This window comes from Rana temporaria, chromosome 4 (assembly GCF_905171775.1).
Source record: "Rana temporaria chromosome 4, aRanTem1.1, whole genome shotgun sequence".
Classification (NCBI taxonomy): domain Eukaryota; kingdom Metazoa; phylum Chordata; class Amphibia; order Anura; family Ranidae; genus Rana; species Rana temporaria.
In genome coordinates, this window is record NC_053492.1 from 175,051,476 (window position 1) to 175,065,913 (window position 14,438).

The window sequence follows — 14,438 nt, forward strand, 5'->3', positions numbered from 1 at the left end:
GAATTGCTTGATAGTATAGAAAATTACTAAGTGCATGTTTATAAATGGTAATATTTAATGTATTCATTATTCAACTCTACATCAGCCTCTTAACCACTTGACTCATCCTTTGAATGCATTTTCCTTGCCTCCTACTAAGTCCTTTACATTTAAATGCACCACTTTTATTGTAACATGCTACTTTTTATGCATGGTGCTCATTCTTTCACAAGACACAGAGGAATTGTTTTACTATTCATATACGAAATTGAATGTTCACCCAGTTAATAAAGTAAAGCTTTGTTCACTTATATACAAATCTTGTGCAAGGGCATTTTTTAACTGCATTTTACATGTGAACACATGTGAATGTGAACACACATTCACTTTATTCACTACACTGATTAAATATTTACTTTGGTATGGCAACATGTACTTTGAAAAGTGAACATTCCTTATAAATCATACACATTATATATGTTTATTTTTCTTTATTTTAAAACATTAAATTAAACTGTTGGCCAATTTTCCCTAAAGCTAGCAGTTTTTCATATTAAATCTGAAAAAATAGGAACTTTTTAAACAAAGGTTAGATACAGAGGGGCAGATCCACGTAGCGGATCGTAGTTTTATTCCGGCGTAGCGTATCCTAGTAACGCTACGCCGCCGCAACTTTGAGAGGTAAGTGCTGTATTCACAAAGCACTTGCCTCTAAAGTTACGGCGGCGTAGCGTTAACTGGGCGTGTTTTATGTTAATTTTACTTGACCCGACGTAAATGACGTTTTTTCTGAACGGCGCATGCGCCGTCCGTGGGGGTATCCCAGTGCGCATGCTCGAAATTAACCCGCAACAAGCCAATGCTTATGACGTGAACGTCATTCTACACAAAGCCCTATTCGTGAACGACTTACGCAAACGACATAACATTTTCAAAATTCGACGCGGGAACGACATCCATACTTAACATAGGATACGCCTCATATAGCAGGGGTAACTATACGCCGAAAAAAGCCTTACGGAAACAACGTAAAAAAATGCGCCGGCCAGACGTACGTTCGTGGATCGCTGTATCTAGCTAATTTGCATACTCAACGTGGAAATCAACGGAAACGCCACCTAGCGGCCAGCGTAAAAATGCACCTTAGATCCGACGGCGTACTAAGACGTACGCCAGTCGGATATAGCACAGCTTCAGGCGTATCTTGTTTTGTGGATACAAAACAAAGATACGCCGGAGTAAACTAGAAGTTGCGTGGCATATTAATAGATTCGCCAGCGTAACTTCTTTGTGGATCTGGCCCAGAGTTCTTAACAGATTTTAAAAGGCAGTAAGCAACCACTGTGGTATAGAACTACTAGATGCAAACTTTAATTCTTCTCCAGATTTAGAAGGAATAGTAACTTAAAGTTACAGTGGAGGAAATAATTATCTAAACCCCTGCAGATTTTAAAAGTTTGCCCACTTACAAAGAAATGAAGAGTCTATAATTGTTTTTAATAGGTGTATTTTAAATAATAGAGATAGAATATCAACCAAAAATCCCCCAAAAAACTATAATACAAATGTTATGAATTGAGTTGCAATTCAGTGAGTAAAATACGTATCTGAAGCAAAACATGACTTAGTACTTGGTGGAGAAACCCATGTTGGCAAGCACAAAGGTAAGACATTTTTTTATAGTTGGTTACCAGGTTTGCACACATCTCAGGAGGGATTTTGGTCCACTTTTCATTACAGCTCTCCTCTAAATCCTTAAAAGAGAAGTGTGGGTTTGAGGGATATTGCATCTTTATACTTACCTAGGTAGGTGCAGCATTGGTTTGATGCTGCCTCTGCACTGAGAACTGAGGAATGAAACCCAGCCAATGGCTCGGTTCTCGTGGCTCCCTAAATAGAGAGCTGCTGTTTGTCAATCAGCATCTCTCCGGCTCTGCTCCTCCACATTCATTAGAGTGCTGAGCTGTGGAGGGGTAGGGAGCAGCTGTCTCAGCCTCTCAGCGGCTCGTTGAGTTGGCCATCAGTCACTCTTTTGTTGAATTGGCGGTATGTTTTGGGTCATTGTAATACAGGAAGACCCATCCATGACCCATCTTCAGTGTTCTAGCTGAGGGAAGAAGGTTCTTCTTCAAGATTTTACAATACATGGCCCTCTCCATTGGCCCCTCACGGTGGCAAAGTCGGCCTGTACCTTAAGCAGAGAAACAGCCCCAATGCATAATATTTTTAGGGTCAAAGTCAGCATTTTTCTTCCTCCAAACACGGCGAGTCCCTTCCTTGCCACATGTACAGGCCTGTCTGAAGTTTGCCAATGAACATCGAAATGATTCAGAGAAGGATTGGGAGAAAGTACTGTGGTCAGATGAGACCAAAATTTAACTCTTTGGCAGTAACTTGACTCGCCATGTTTGGAGGGAGACAAATTCTGACTATGACCCTAAGAACACCATCCCTACAGTCAAGCATGGAGATGGAAATATTATGCTTTGGAGCTGTTTCTCTGCTAAAGGCACAGTTAAACTTTTCCGCATTGAGGGGCCAATAGAACGGGCCATGTATTGTACAATGTTGGATGAGAACCATCTTCCCTCATCCAGAACACTGAAGATGGGTCGTGGATGGGTATTCCAGCATGACAATGACCCAAAACATATCGCCAAGGCAACAAAGGAGTCGCACAAGAAGAAGCACATTAAGTGACCTAGCCAATCTCCAGGCCTAAATCACATAGAAAATGTATAGAGGGAGCTGAAACTTCAAGTTGCTAAGCGACAGTCATGAAACCTTAAGAATTTCGAGAAGATCTTCAAAAAAGAGTGCAACAAAATCCCCCCTGAGACTTGTGCAAACCTGGTCACCAACTACAGGAAATGTCTTACATTTCATTGTGCTTGCCAACAGGGGTTTTTCCACCAAGTACTAATGCCACGTACACACGATCAGAATTTCCGAAAAGAAAAGTTTGATGTGAGCTATGGTTCGGAAATTCTGACCATGTGTAGGCCACATCGGACTTTTTATGTTGGAATTTCCGACAGCAAAAATTTGACAGCTGGTTCTCAAATTTTCCGACTGGAAATGTTCTTGGCGGAAATTTCCGATCATCTGTATGCAATTCTGACGTGCAAAAAAAAACATGCATGCTCGGAATCAAGTCGACGCATGCTTGGAAGCATTGAACTTAGTTTTTCTCAGCTTGTTGTAGTGTTGTATGTCACTGCGTTCTTGACAGCCAGAATTGTGTGTGACCGTGTGTATGCAACACAAGTTTGAGCGAAAATTCCGTCTGAAAAAAATCCATGGTTTTCTTGACGGAATTTCCGATCGTGTGTATGTGGCATTAGTCATGTTTTGCTTAGGGATCAAAAACTTTTTTTACTCACTGAACTGCAACTCAGTTTATATCATTTGTATCATGTATTTGTTTCTAGATTTTTGGTTGATATTCTCTATCATTGAGAATACACTTATGATAAAAAATATAGATTATTTGTTTCTTTGTAAGTGAGCAAATTTCCAAAATCTGCAGGAGATCAAATAATAATTTTTCCCATTGTAAGTAACTAACAGTTCATCTAACCACTTAATGCACTTATACGTTGGCAGAATGGCTTGGCTGGGCAAAGCAATGTACCGTGACTGTGCCCAAGGGACCCACAGACTCGATGTCCACCAGTGTCCCACGATCGTGTCACGGAGCTGCAGAACAGGGGGATGCCTGTGTAAACAAGGCATTTCCCTGTTCTGCATAGTGACAGGACACTGATCTACTGCTCCATGTCATCGGGAGCAGTGGTCAATGTTATGTCACTGGTAGCCCAGCCCCCCACAGTTAGAATCACTCCCTAGGACACACGTAACCCTGTCCTCGCCCCCTAGTGGTTAACCCCTTCCCTGCCAGTGTCATTTACACAGTAAGGAGTGAATTTTTATAGCACTGATCGCTGTATAAATGACAATGGTCCCAAAATAGCATCAAAAATGTCCAATGTCTTTGCCATTATTTTGCAGTCACGATAAAAATCACAGATCGCTACCATTACTAGTAAAACAAAATTATTAAAAATAATGCCATAAAATTATTCCCTATTATGTAGACCCTATAACTTTTGCACAAACCAATCAATATATGCTTATTGTAGTTTTTTTTTTACCAAAAATACATAGAAGAATACATATTGGCCTAAACTGAGAAATAAATTCGTTTTTTTATATATTTTTTGGGGATAATTATCCACTTCCCGACCTCCTCATGTACATATACGTCAGCAGAATGGCACGGACAGGCACCTGTACGTACCTGTACGTCCTCTGCTAGATGTGGGTGGGGGGTCCGATCGGGACCCCCCCTGGTACATGCGGAGGTCCGGTCCGCTCGGGGAGCGATCCGGGACGATGGCGCGGCTATTTGTTTTTAGCCGCGCCGTCGCGATCGCTCCCCGGAGCTGAAGAACGGGGAGAGCCGCGTGTAAACACGGCTTCCCCGTGCTTCACTGTGGCGGCGCATCGATCGGGTGATTCCCTTTATAGGGAAGACCCGATCGATGATGTCATTCCTACAGCCACACCCCCCTACACTAGTAAACACACACAAAGTGAACACTAAATGTTACAGCGCCCCCTGTGTTTAACTCCCAAACTGCAACTGTCATTTTCACAATAAAGAATGCAATTTAAATGCATTTTTTGCTGTGAAAATGACAATGGTCCCAAAAATGTGTCAAAATTGTCCGAAGTGTCCGCCATAATGTCGCAGTCACGAAAAAAATCGCTGATCGCCGCCATTAGTAGTAAAAAAAAAATAAATAAATAAAAATGCAAAAAAACTATCCCCTATTTTGTAAACGCTATAAATTTTGCGCAAACCAACCGATAAACGATTATTGCGATTTTTTTACCAAAAATAGGTAGAAGAATACGTATCGGCCTAAACTGAGGGAAAAAAAAATTATATATGTTTTTGGGGGATATTTATTATACCAAAAAGTAAAAAATATTGAATTTTTTTCAAAATTGTCGCTCTATTTTTGTTTATAGCGCAAAAAATAAAAACCGCAGAGGTGATCAAATACCACCAAAAGAAAGCTCTATTTGTGGGGGAAAAAGGACGCCAATTTTGTTTGGGAGCCACGTTGCACAACCGCGCAATTGTCTGTTAAAGCGACGCAGTCCCGAACTGTAAAAACCCCTTGGGTCTTTAGGCAGCAATATGGTCCGGGGCTTAAGTGGTTAATATAGCAAAAAGTAAAAAATATAGCCTTTTTTTCAAAATTGTTGCTCTTTCTATGTTTATAGCGTAAACAATAAAAAAACGCAGAGGTAATTAAATACCACCAAAAGAAAGCTCTATTTGTGGGAAAAAAAGGACATCAATTTTATTTGGGTACCACATCGCACGACCATGCAATTGTCAGTTAAACCGACTCAGTGCTGAATCTCAAATAGTACTCTAGTCGGAAAGGGGGCAAATTCTTCCCAGGCTGAAGTGGTTAAGAAACCGTATATAAATATATACAGTTTATACTGTATATACTGTGTGTGTGTGTATGTATATATATATATATATATATATATATATATATATATATATATATATATATATATATATATATTGTCATGAATATGCAACAAGCCTGTCTGCTTACCTGATGTCCATGTGTTCATTAGAGGCTGACCCTGCTCTGGTTCCCCTTTTTATCACTTCCTGTATGGCTCCACCCTAGTCCATCCCAGGAAGCCTATATTAACCGTTGCTCTACAGGTCTGTAGTGCTGTTCAACAGTGTTCCTATGCTTAGTTCCTGTCTGCAGTGTAGTTTGCTAGTTCCTGTTTGCAGAGTGCTTCGATCATCTTTCTGTGTACCGTTTCGGCTTGTTCCCGACTTCCTTGTCTGCCTGTGCCCCTGACTATTTGCATGTCCCACGGTTATCCTTGTCTGCCTGTTGCCCTGACCTCGGCTTGCCCATCACCACTGTTTGTCCTGCTGACTGCTTTCCCTTTCTCCCTGCGGAGTGTGACTTAAGGAATCTCGGGGATGCGACCTGGACCCAGTTGCGGCCAAGACCATCCTTACCATCAAAGGCTCTGGTGAATACAAAACTGGGTCTTAGACTCCTCTCCCTGGGTGATCTTAAGTTCACGCTTCGTCTCTGCTAGCAGTAGTCGGCCATAGGGTTCACCACCCTGTAGTGCATCCCTGACCCCAACGGGGTGCACTCGTCACCTGGCTACGGGTGACCTGACAGTTTGAACAGCCATGAATCCGGCCGACATGCCGCTCCCCGCAGATGATCCATTACAGTGCATTGTTCGCAGACTCGAGACGCATGAAGCTAATCAGGATCAGGTGATGCGTTTCCTTCAGGATCTGGCTTCCCGCTTTGATCAGCTTCAGACCTCGCTGGGAACCCCGAATCCGCAACCCCAAGTACAACCAGCAGCTGCACCTGTTGCACCAGTCGCAGAGTCGCATTCACTGAAGCTATCACCTCCAATCCGTTTTTCTGGAGACTCCAAAGCCTGCAGGGGATTCCTTAGCCAATGCACTATTCATTTTGAGCTCCTGCCCCAGTACTTCTTGTCTGATCGGGCCAAGATAGCCTATATCATTTCTCTCCTCTCCGGGGAAGCCTTAGCCTGGGCTGCCCCTCTGTGGGAATTGAATGATCCAGTGGTTTCTAGCCTGCCTGTTTTCTTGAAACTTTTTCGGAATATATTTGAAGAACCGGCTCGTGTCTCTTCAGCAGCCAGCGCCCTTTTACGTCTCCGCCAAGAATCACGTTCAGTGGGACAATATGCTCTTCAGTTCCGTATCCACTCAGCTGAACTGAGCTGGAACAATGAGGCCTTAGTCGCAACCTTTTTGCATGGCCTATCTGATAGAGTGAAGGATGAACTAGCAGGAAGAACCATCCCCACTGATCTGGACGGAGTGATCTCCTTGTGTAATCAGATCGATATTCGCTTTCAGGAAAGGACCCTAGAAAAGCGACACCAACATCCCTTGGCCCTTAGTCAGCCTGAGCTCCCCTCTCTTCGACCCGTGGAGCATCCCTTGCCAACTGAGGAACCCATGCAGCTGGGTCGGACCAGGCTATCCCCTGAGGAACGTGCCAGGCGCAGAACTCTAGGCCTATGTCTATACTGTGGGGGCAAAAGTCATTTTCGTGACACTTGCCCTCTTTGCCCCGAGAAACGCTTGGGTTCTATACATCTGGAAGGTGGAGTATTGGATCCATAAATATCTCCTTCACCTTCTTGTCTTTTTCTTCCTGTGTCCCTTCATTTTGGTGCTTCTTCTCATTCGGTCTCGGCATATCTGGATTCCGGAGCCGCTGGCAATTTCATGGACTGGGAAATCGCATCGTCCATGAGACTTACCCTTTTGCCCCTCACCACACCATTGGTGGTCTCGGCGATTGATGGCACTGTTCTCCCGGGGGGTCCTATTCGCTTCCAGACAGCCCCTGTTAAGATGTCGATAGGCACACTTCACCAGGAGTGGATATCCTTCCTTGTTCTACCTAAGGCCTCAGCTCCTATCGTTTTGGGTCTTCCTTGGTTAAGACTTCATTCTCCTCACATTGACTGGACTGCCGGACAGATCCTGGCTTGGGGTCCCTCCTGTTCCACGTCTTGCCTACCCAAGGTTGCCCCAAAAGAGAAACTTCCTGTTGCCACCATTCCAGTATCTTTTGCTCGTCCTACCACATGTAGTGGTGTCCGGAATGTGTCCTGCAATAGTCAGGCTGATGCACTTTCTAGCCAATGTAGCACTCTGGATGAGGAGCCCGTCTGTGAACCTGAGCCAATCATTCACTCCAGTTTACCGTTGTCTGTCCCTAAAACGCACAGCCAGGCTAACTGGTCTGCGAGTTCTGCAGTCACTACGCCTTGTGATGCGATTCGGGTAATCACTACACCTGACTATGCTATTCAATCGGCCTCTGCATCAGCTATGCCAGGTCAGCCCATGCCCAGTGAGCCTCCTACCTTTTCTTGTTCAGGCCCTCCTGCAACCTGTCTAAGGGGCTCAATCCATCCTTTGGATAGATTGCCTCATTCGGCCAAATGGGGTTTTCTACCTTGTTTTCAGGGCTCTCTGCATTCTGCTGGTTTCCCTGCTATCCAGCTTGACTCCTGTGCCCTGTCACCTTCTAACCAACCTGACTTCACGGTTCCTCTGACCTCTGCCCAGTCTGATGGTCCTGTGCTTAATCCCCAGTTCATCTTTAAGGGTCTGCTTGATCCTCCTCAGATTCCTGTTGACCCTCTCATGCCTTTACTTATTCCTAAAAGGCCTTTGGTCCTCAATAAATCTTCTCCTCCTGTCCCTACTTCAGTTCTGGTCAACGAGGATACTCAAGTTCTGGATTCTCGTCTCTGCAGAGGCATTCCTCAGTACCTTGTGCTTTGGAGAGGATTTGGTCCTGAGGAGGCGTCTTGGATTTCTGTATCTGAGATCTTTGCGCCCCATTTGTTAAAGAGGTTTCTTCTGGGATTCCCCTTTAGCCCTGGCTCCAGGCTGGGGAGGGGGAGGGGCCTTAAGAGGGAGGGTACTGTCATGAATATGCAACAAGCCTGTCTGCTTACCTGATCTCCATGTGTTCATTAGAGGCTGACCCTGCTCTGGTTCCCCTTTTTATCACTTCCTCTTCCTGTATGGCTCCACCCTAGTCCATCCCAGGAAGCCTATATTAACCGTTGCTCTACAGGTCTGCAGTGCTGTTCAACAGTGTTCCTATGCTTAGTTCCTGTCTGCAGTGTAGTTTGCTAGTTCCTGTTTGCAGAGTGCTTCGATCATCTTTCCGTGTACCGTTTCGGCTTGTTCCCGACTTCCTTGTCTGCCTGTGCCCCTGACTATTTGCATGTCCCACGGTTATCCTTGTCTGCCTGTTGCCCTGACCTCGGCTTGCCCATCACCACTGTTTGTCCTGCTGACTGCTTTCCCTTTCTCCCTGCGGAGTGTGACTTAAGGAATCTCGGGGATGCGACCTGGACCCAGTTGCGGCCAAGACCATCCTTACCATCAAAGGCTCTGGTGAATACAAAACTGGGTCTTAGACTCCGCTCCCTGGGTGATCTTAAGTTCACGCTTCGTCTCTGCTAGCAGTAGTCGGCCATAGGGTTCACCACCCTGTAGTGCATCCCTGACCCCAACGGGGTGCACTCGTCACCTGGCTACGGGTGACCTGACATATATATATATATACTGTAAGGGGTTAGCTCGGTAACAGGGGTGTGTGACCTCCTGAGTGGGTTCACTACACACTGAATTATACAGAGAGGCAGCCGTGGGTGATTGAAAAAACAAGGGTTATGGTTTATTCTTCCATATTGCTGTAAACAAGTGCAAGCATCCAAACAGCATAAACAAAACAAGACATAAAATAAACCCTGGCCACTTGGGCCGTCTACCTTCACAACACAGGAACCTACCTATGGAGTCTGGCACAGCCTACTGCTGGGCAGACACTGCTGGTCTTCCAGCAGAAAACAATAGCCTTTTTGATTTTCTAATCACACAGCAAAAAGTTCAACAAGCACTTCACCCTCAGAAGTCTTCCTCAGCTCACTGCTCTCCTTAACTCAACAAGCCTCAGGATGCAGCATTCAGTAGTAATCCTCTGGACAACATATAGAGGCCTTAATTTTCTCATTCTGAACAGCTGAAGCTATCCAACGTCCTTAAACCTTTCTGGCTACCTCTGCAGCCGACACCTGATAGTAATTGGTGAATTTTCTAAACAAGGCAGAAATGTATCTCCCGTCTGTGACAACACCCCCAGATTTACCTGACTTCCTGTCACAATACATATACACTATATTACCAAAAGTATTGGGATGCCTGCCTTTACACGCACATAAACTTTAATGGCATCCCAGTCTTATGCCTAGTACACACAACCGGGATTCCCGATGGGAAAAGATCCGACGGAAATCCCAAAGGGGAAAACCGAGAACCTGCTCTCTACTTTTCCCCCGTACAGACAATCGGTTTTCCCGTCGGGAAAACTCAGATGATAGATTTTCCTCGTGAATCCTCGCGAATCCGTGTTTATGCTCCATTGAAGCTTTTCCCCACAGGAAAACTGACGAAAATGGCCAGTTTCTGCTACACACGGCCGGGTTCTCTGACAGAAAAAAGTAAATCGGGAATCCTGGCGGGAAAAAGAGAGCTGGTTCTCTTTTTTTTGTCCGGCAGGTTTGGCAGTTTTCCCATTGAAAAAAACAGCAAGGGAGCATACACACAGCTGGGATTCCCGGCCAAAAGCTCTCCTCGCAGTTTTCCCATCGGAAAACCTGGACGTGTGTACGGGGCATCAGTCTGTAGGGTTCAATATTAAGTTGGCTTACCCATTACCCTGAGTCAATACTTTGTACGTTTGCTGAAATTACAGCTTCAAATCTGTTTGGGGATGTCTCTACCAGCATTGCACATCTAGAGAGTGACATGTTTGCCCATTCTTCCTGGCAAAATAGCCCAAACTCGGTCAGATTGGATGGAGAGCGTCTGTGAACAGCAATTTACAGGTTCTCTTCTAAGATTGCCCTGTATTTGGCTCTTTTCATCTCCCCATTAACTCTGACCAGCTTCCCTGCCCCTGCAGAAGAAAATCATCCCCACCACCGTGTTTTATGGTGGGGATGGTGTGTTTAGGGTGATGTGTAGTGGTAGATTTCTGCCACATATAGCATTTTGCTTTTAGACCAAAAAGTGTAATTTTCTCTGACCAGAGCACCTGCTTCCACATGTTTGCTGTGTCCCTGCAAACTTTAAAAAAACTTCTTATGGCTGTCTTTCAACAGTGGCTTTGTTCTTGACACTCTTCCATAATGGCCAGATTTGTGGAGTGCATGACTAATATTTGTCCTGTGGACAGATTTTCCCACCTGAGCTGTGGATCTCAGCAGCTCCTCCAGAGTTACCATGGGCCTCTTGGCTGCTTCTCTGATGAATGCTCTCCTTGCCCGGCCTGTCAGTTTAGGTGGACGGCCATGTCTTGGTAGGTTTGCAGTTGTGCCATGCTCTTTCCATTTTCAGATGATGGATTGAACAGTGCTCTGTGAGATGTTCAAAGTTTGGGATATTTTCTTATAACTTAAGCCAGCTTTAAACTTCTCCACAGCTTTATCCCTGACCTGCTGTTTGTTTTCTAAGGTTCTCTAACAAACCTCTGATGGCTTCACAGAACAGCTGTATTTATACTGAGATTAAATTACACACAGGTGGACTCTATTTACTAATCAGGTGACTTCTGAAGACAATTGGTTCCACTAGATTTTAGTTAGGGGTATCAGAGTGAAGGGGGCTGAATACAAATTCACGCCTCACTTTTCACACATTTGTTTGTAAAAAAATTATGGTAAACCATTTATCATGTTCCTTCCACTTCATAATTCTGTTTAACTTTGTGTTGGTCTATCACATAAAATCACAATTAAATACATTTATGTTTTTGGTTGTAACATGACAAAATGTGGAAAATTTCAAGGTGTATGAATTATTTTTCAAGGCACTATACACAGCAAGTCATGGCACAACATGGGTGTTGTTTTTATTTTGCATGAATATTGACCATGTAGAGGTTCATTAGTAAGTGAGGCAGAGTTCAGGGGTTAGTAATAGATGATGTGGAGTTCAGGGGTCAGGAGTAAGTGATGCAGAATTCAGAGGGCGATAGTAAGTGGCACATAGATCAGAGTAGTAAGTGTCTCTCTATCCCACAGTACAGCCACACAACACCGCCCCCCCCAACCCCTCACTCCTTACTACTATCCCTGGACTTATGGTATTTCATTTCTTAGTGCAGGCTCTCTTCTTACTTTTCTTGGGTTCAGTAGGTGGACTGACAGGATTGTAATTAGCCTTAGTAGTGGCCAATAACAGTCCTCTCTTCCTGGAAACAGGGACCTTCCCCCCAACAGACTGGCACCCAATTTCCAGCAATGGCCAGTGAAATTCCTTCACCTCAAACTTTCTCATCAGTGGTTTTATGGACTTTATGCACTGGTCCAAATCATTTGGTGGAGGGGGTATTATGGTGTGGGGTTGTCTCCCCAAGGACCTGTGTTCACCGCATACATTGCACCCATGAAGGATACACCACAGAGGTATCAGAGGGGCTATTTTTTGTCATCTGCCAAGACTGTTAATTCACAAGTGCAGTTGTACTCTGCAATGGAATTAGAGCTAGGAAATATATTTTTGGGGTGTCCATCCAACTGATGAGGATTAGACCAGTAATTAATAATCGATGGTACAGGAGTCTCTTTCAATTTTACTGGCATGACTAGTGCATGGTAATACATTTTACCATACCTGGGAGATTTTGGAGTTCAGAGGGAGAGATGGTGATAACAGCAGTTACTGCACCAGTAGTTTTGTGGTCTGTGTATTGGGTTTTTTAGGGGTCAGGATTGTTGGTTTGATATTGGAGATTGTAGTAAGTATGAGACACTCCTGGATCAAGAAAATATTTTACACATCATCACTGGAACATATTTATACACCTAGCAAGACTTTTGTGTCTCTGAAATTTAATCCCTTTGGTTTATACATTATATATGTATGGATTTTACTTTCCTATTCTAAGAGGATTGTTTCTGTAGCTCAAGGTACACTTTAATGTGTAAAAAAGTGTGCTACCTATTGAAACTAAACTAAGCTCACTAAAAATGCAAAGAGTGACCTATGCAAATAAACTATGTGTAAACCTTATATAATCATATATAGATGTGTATTCATAAATTCACTTTACACATATGCACAAATACTCCAAACAGTAAGTGATAAAAAGTCCAAATCAATTCCAAATCTATTTAGATGATTCTGCTCCAACACCATGTGAAGTTTTAAACACTGTGCTTCGAATGATATATTCCTGGTTTATGCATTCACAGTCATCACACATGTGAACAATTGATCGGAAGGAGATTGTTGAAAGCTTTCCAGGGATTGAGGAGCTATTTCATGCTTAAAGGTCACCTGCTGGCCACAGCTATCTGATGTAGATGTTTGGAGCGGAGGACATATACAAAGGATTGGAGCTGGTGGTTTCCTGGTTCATGCAATCACAGTCACCACACATGTGAACAGTCATTTGGAAGGAGATCGTTGAAAGTTTTCCAGGGATTGAGGAGCTATTTCATGCTTAAAGGTCACTTGCAGGCCAGAGCTATCTGGTGAGTGCATTTTGTTGTCACTTTGGGTGAAAAAGTCACAAATATAATTTGAAGCACAGCGTTTAAAACTTAACAAGGTATTAGAGTGAAATCATCTAATTAGATTTGGAATTGATTTGATCTTTTCATCACTTACTGTTTGGAGTATTTGTGCACATTTGTAAAGTGAAGCAATTTATGAATACACATCTATATATGATTATAAAAGGTTTACAATTAATGTATTTGCATATGTCACTCTCACTCTTTGCATTTTTAGTGATTCAATATGTAGTGTCTTTTTTAAATTATTATTTTTCATTCGTTTTACACTGATTTTTGGTGCAGCACCTTTTTATTTAACACTTACATTTTTCAATGATTATATAGTATAAATTCTAAGCATGGACTGAACTCCCTCTTGTCAATTATGAAAGCTGTATGACAAGGGAAACCCTGGTGTTATGTATATTATGGATTATAGAAAATATATTTTAAGGCTTGCATTCTTTCCTGATTAACCCACATTTTTGAATGCCATGAAAATATTGTCTGTAGATAGGAAGTAGATGAAAAAGAAGTCCCAGGAAACTAGCAGCACTGAAATGCAAGAAATTATAAAAAAAAGAAAGAAAAAGTGTTTTTATTTTTTTAAATGCTAATTGTTTCTAATTCACAGTGCTTTAACAAGCTACATGTCATTTAATTTACATCAACTTTAAGTTACTGCTTCATTTGTTTTCTTCCTAGCTTTCTTTGTTAGAAGATATTGGGTTTGGAGGAGTTCTTATTTACCTTGACCCATGTGATCTACCAGAGGGGATAAATACAAAAGACAAATCATTTATGGTGTCCTTGAAATATGACATAAACCAATTTATCACAGAGTCTTCAAAAACAGGTACGTTTTTAAACTTAAAATTATTAATGCATTACAGTCTTGATAGTATTTTTTTTTCCATTACCACCTTTTTTAATGTAAATTTTCCCAGTAAAACATGATGCAATTCTACTAAACAAAGCCCAATAATTAAGGTATGTTCGATAACACAAAATAAATGGTTGGCATAGTTAAACATATTTGTAAAGCTTAGTGTAGAACTCACCAGATATGACAAACTTTGTCATGGATTGTGAGTCTACATATGTTCACCCAAATAAAAACGAATATCTCAGAAAAAGTATGCTATCACCCAGCTGGGGATCCAACTCCCATCTGTCTTGTCAGATCATTATTAGCACAATTACCAGCCACTGTTAGTACAAATCCAATAAGATCTGAAAGCCTGAGATAA

At 42.8% G+C, this 14,438-nt stretch overlaps 1 protein-coding gene across 1 annotated transcript in view; it reads left to right on the forward strand.

Moving 5' to 3' along the window:
- NAALADL2 (N-acetylated alpha-linked acidic dipeptidase like 2) overlaps positions 1-14,438 on the forward strand; it is a 1,143,792-nt gene that overhangs the window by 607,873 nt on the left and 521,481 nt on the right. The window contains exon 5 of the mRNA XM_040349390.1: positions 13,894-14,044. Coding sequence (XP_040205324.1) covers positions 13,894-14,044 — 151 coding nt within the window. The remainder of the gene's footprint in view (positions 1-13,893; positions 14,045-14,438) is intronic.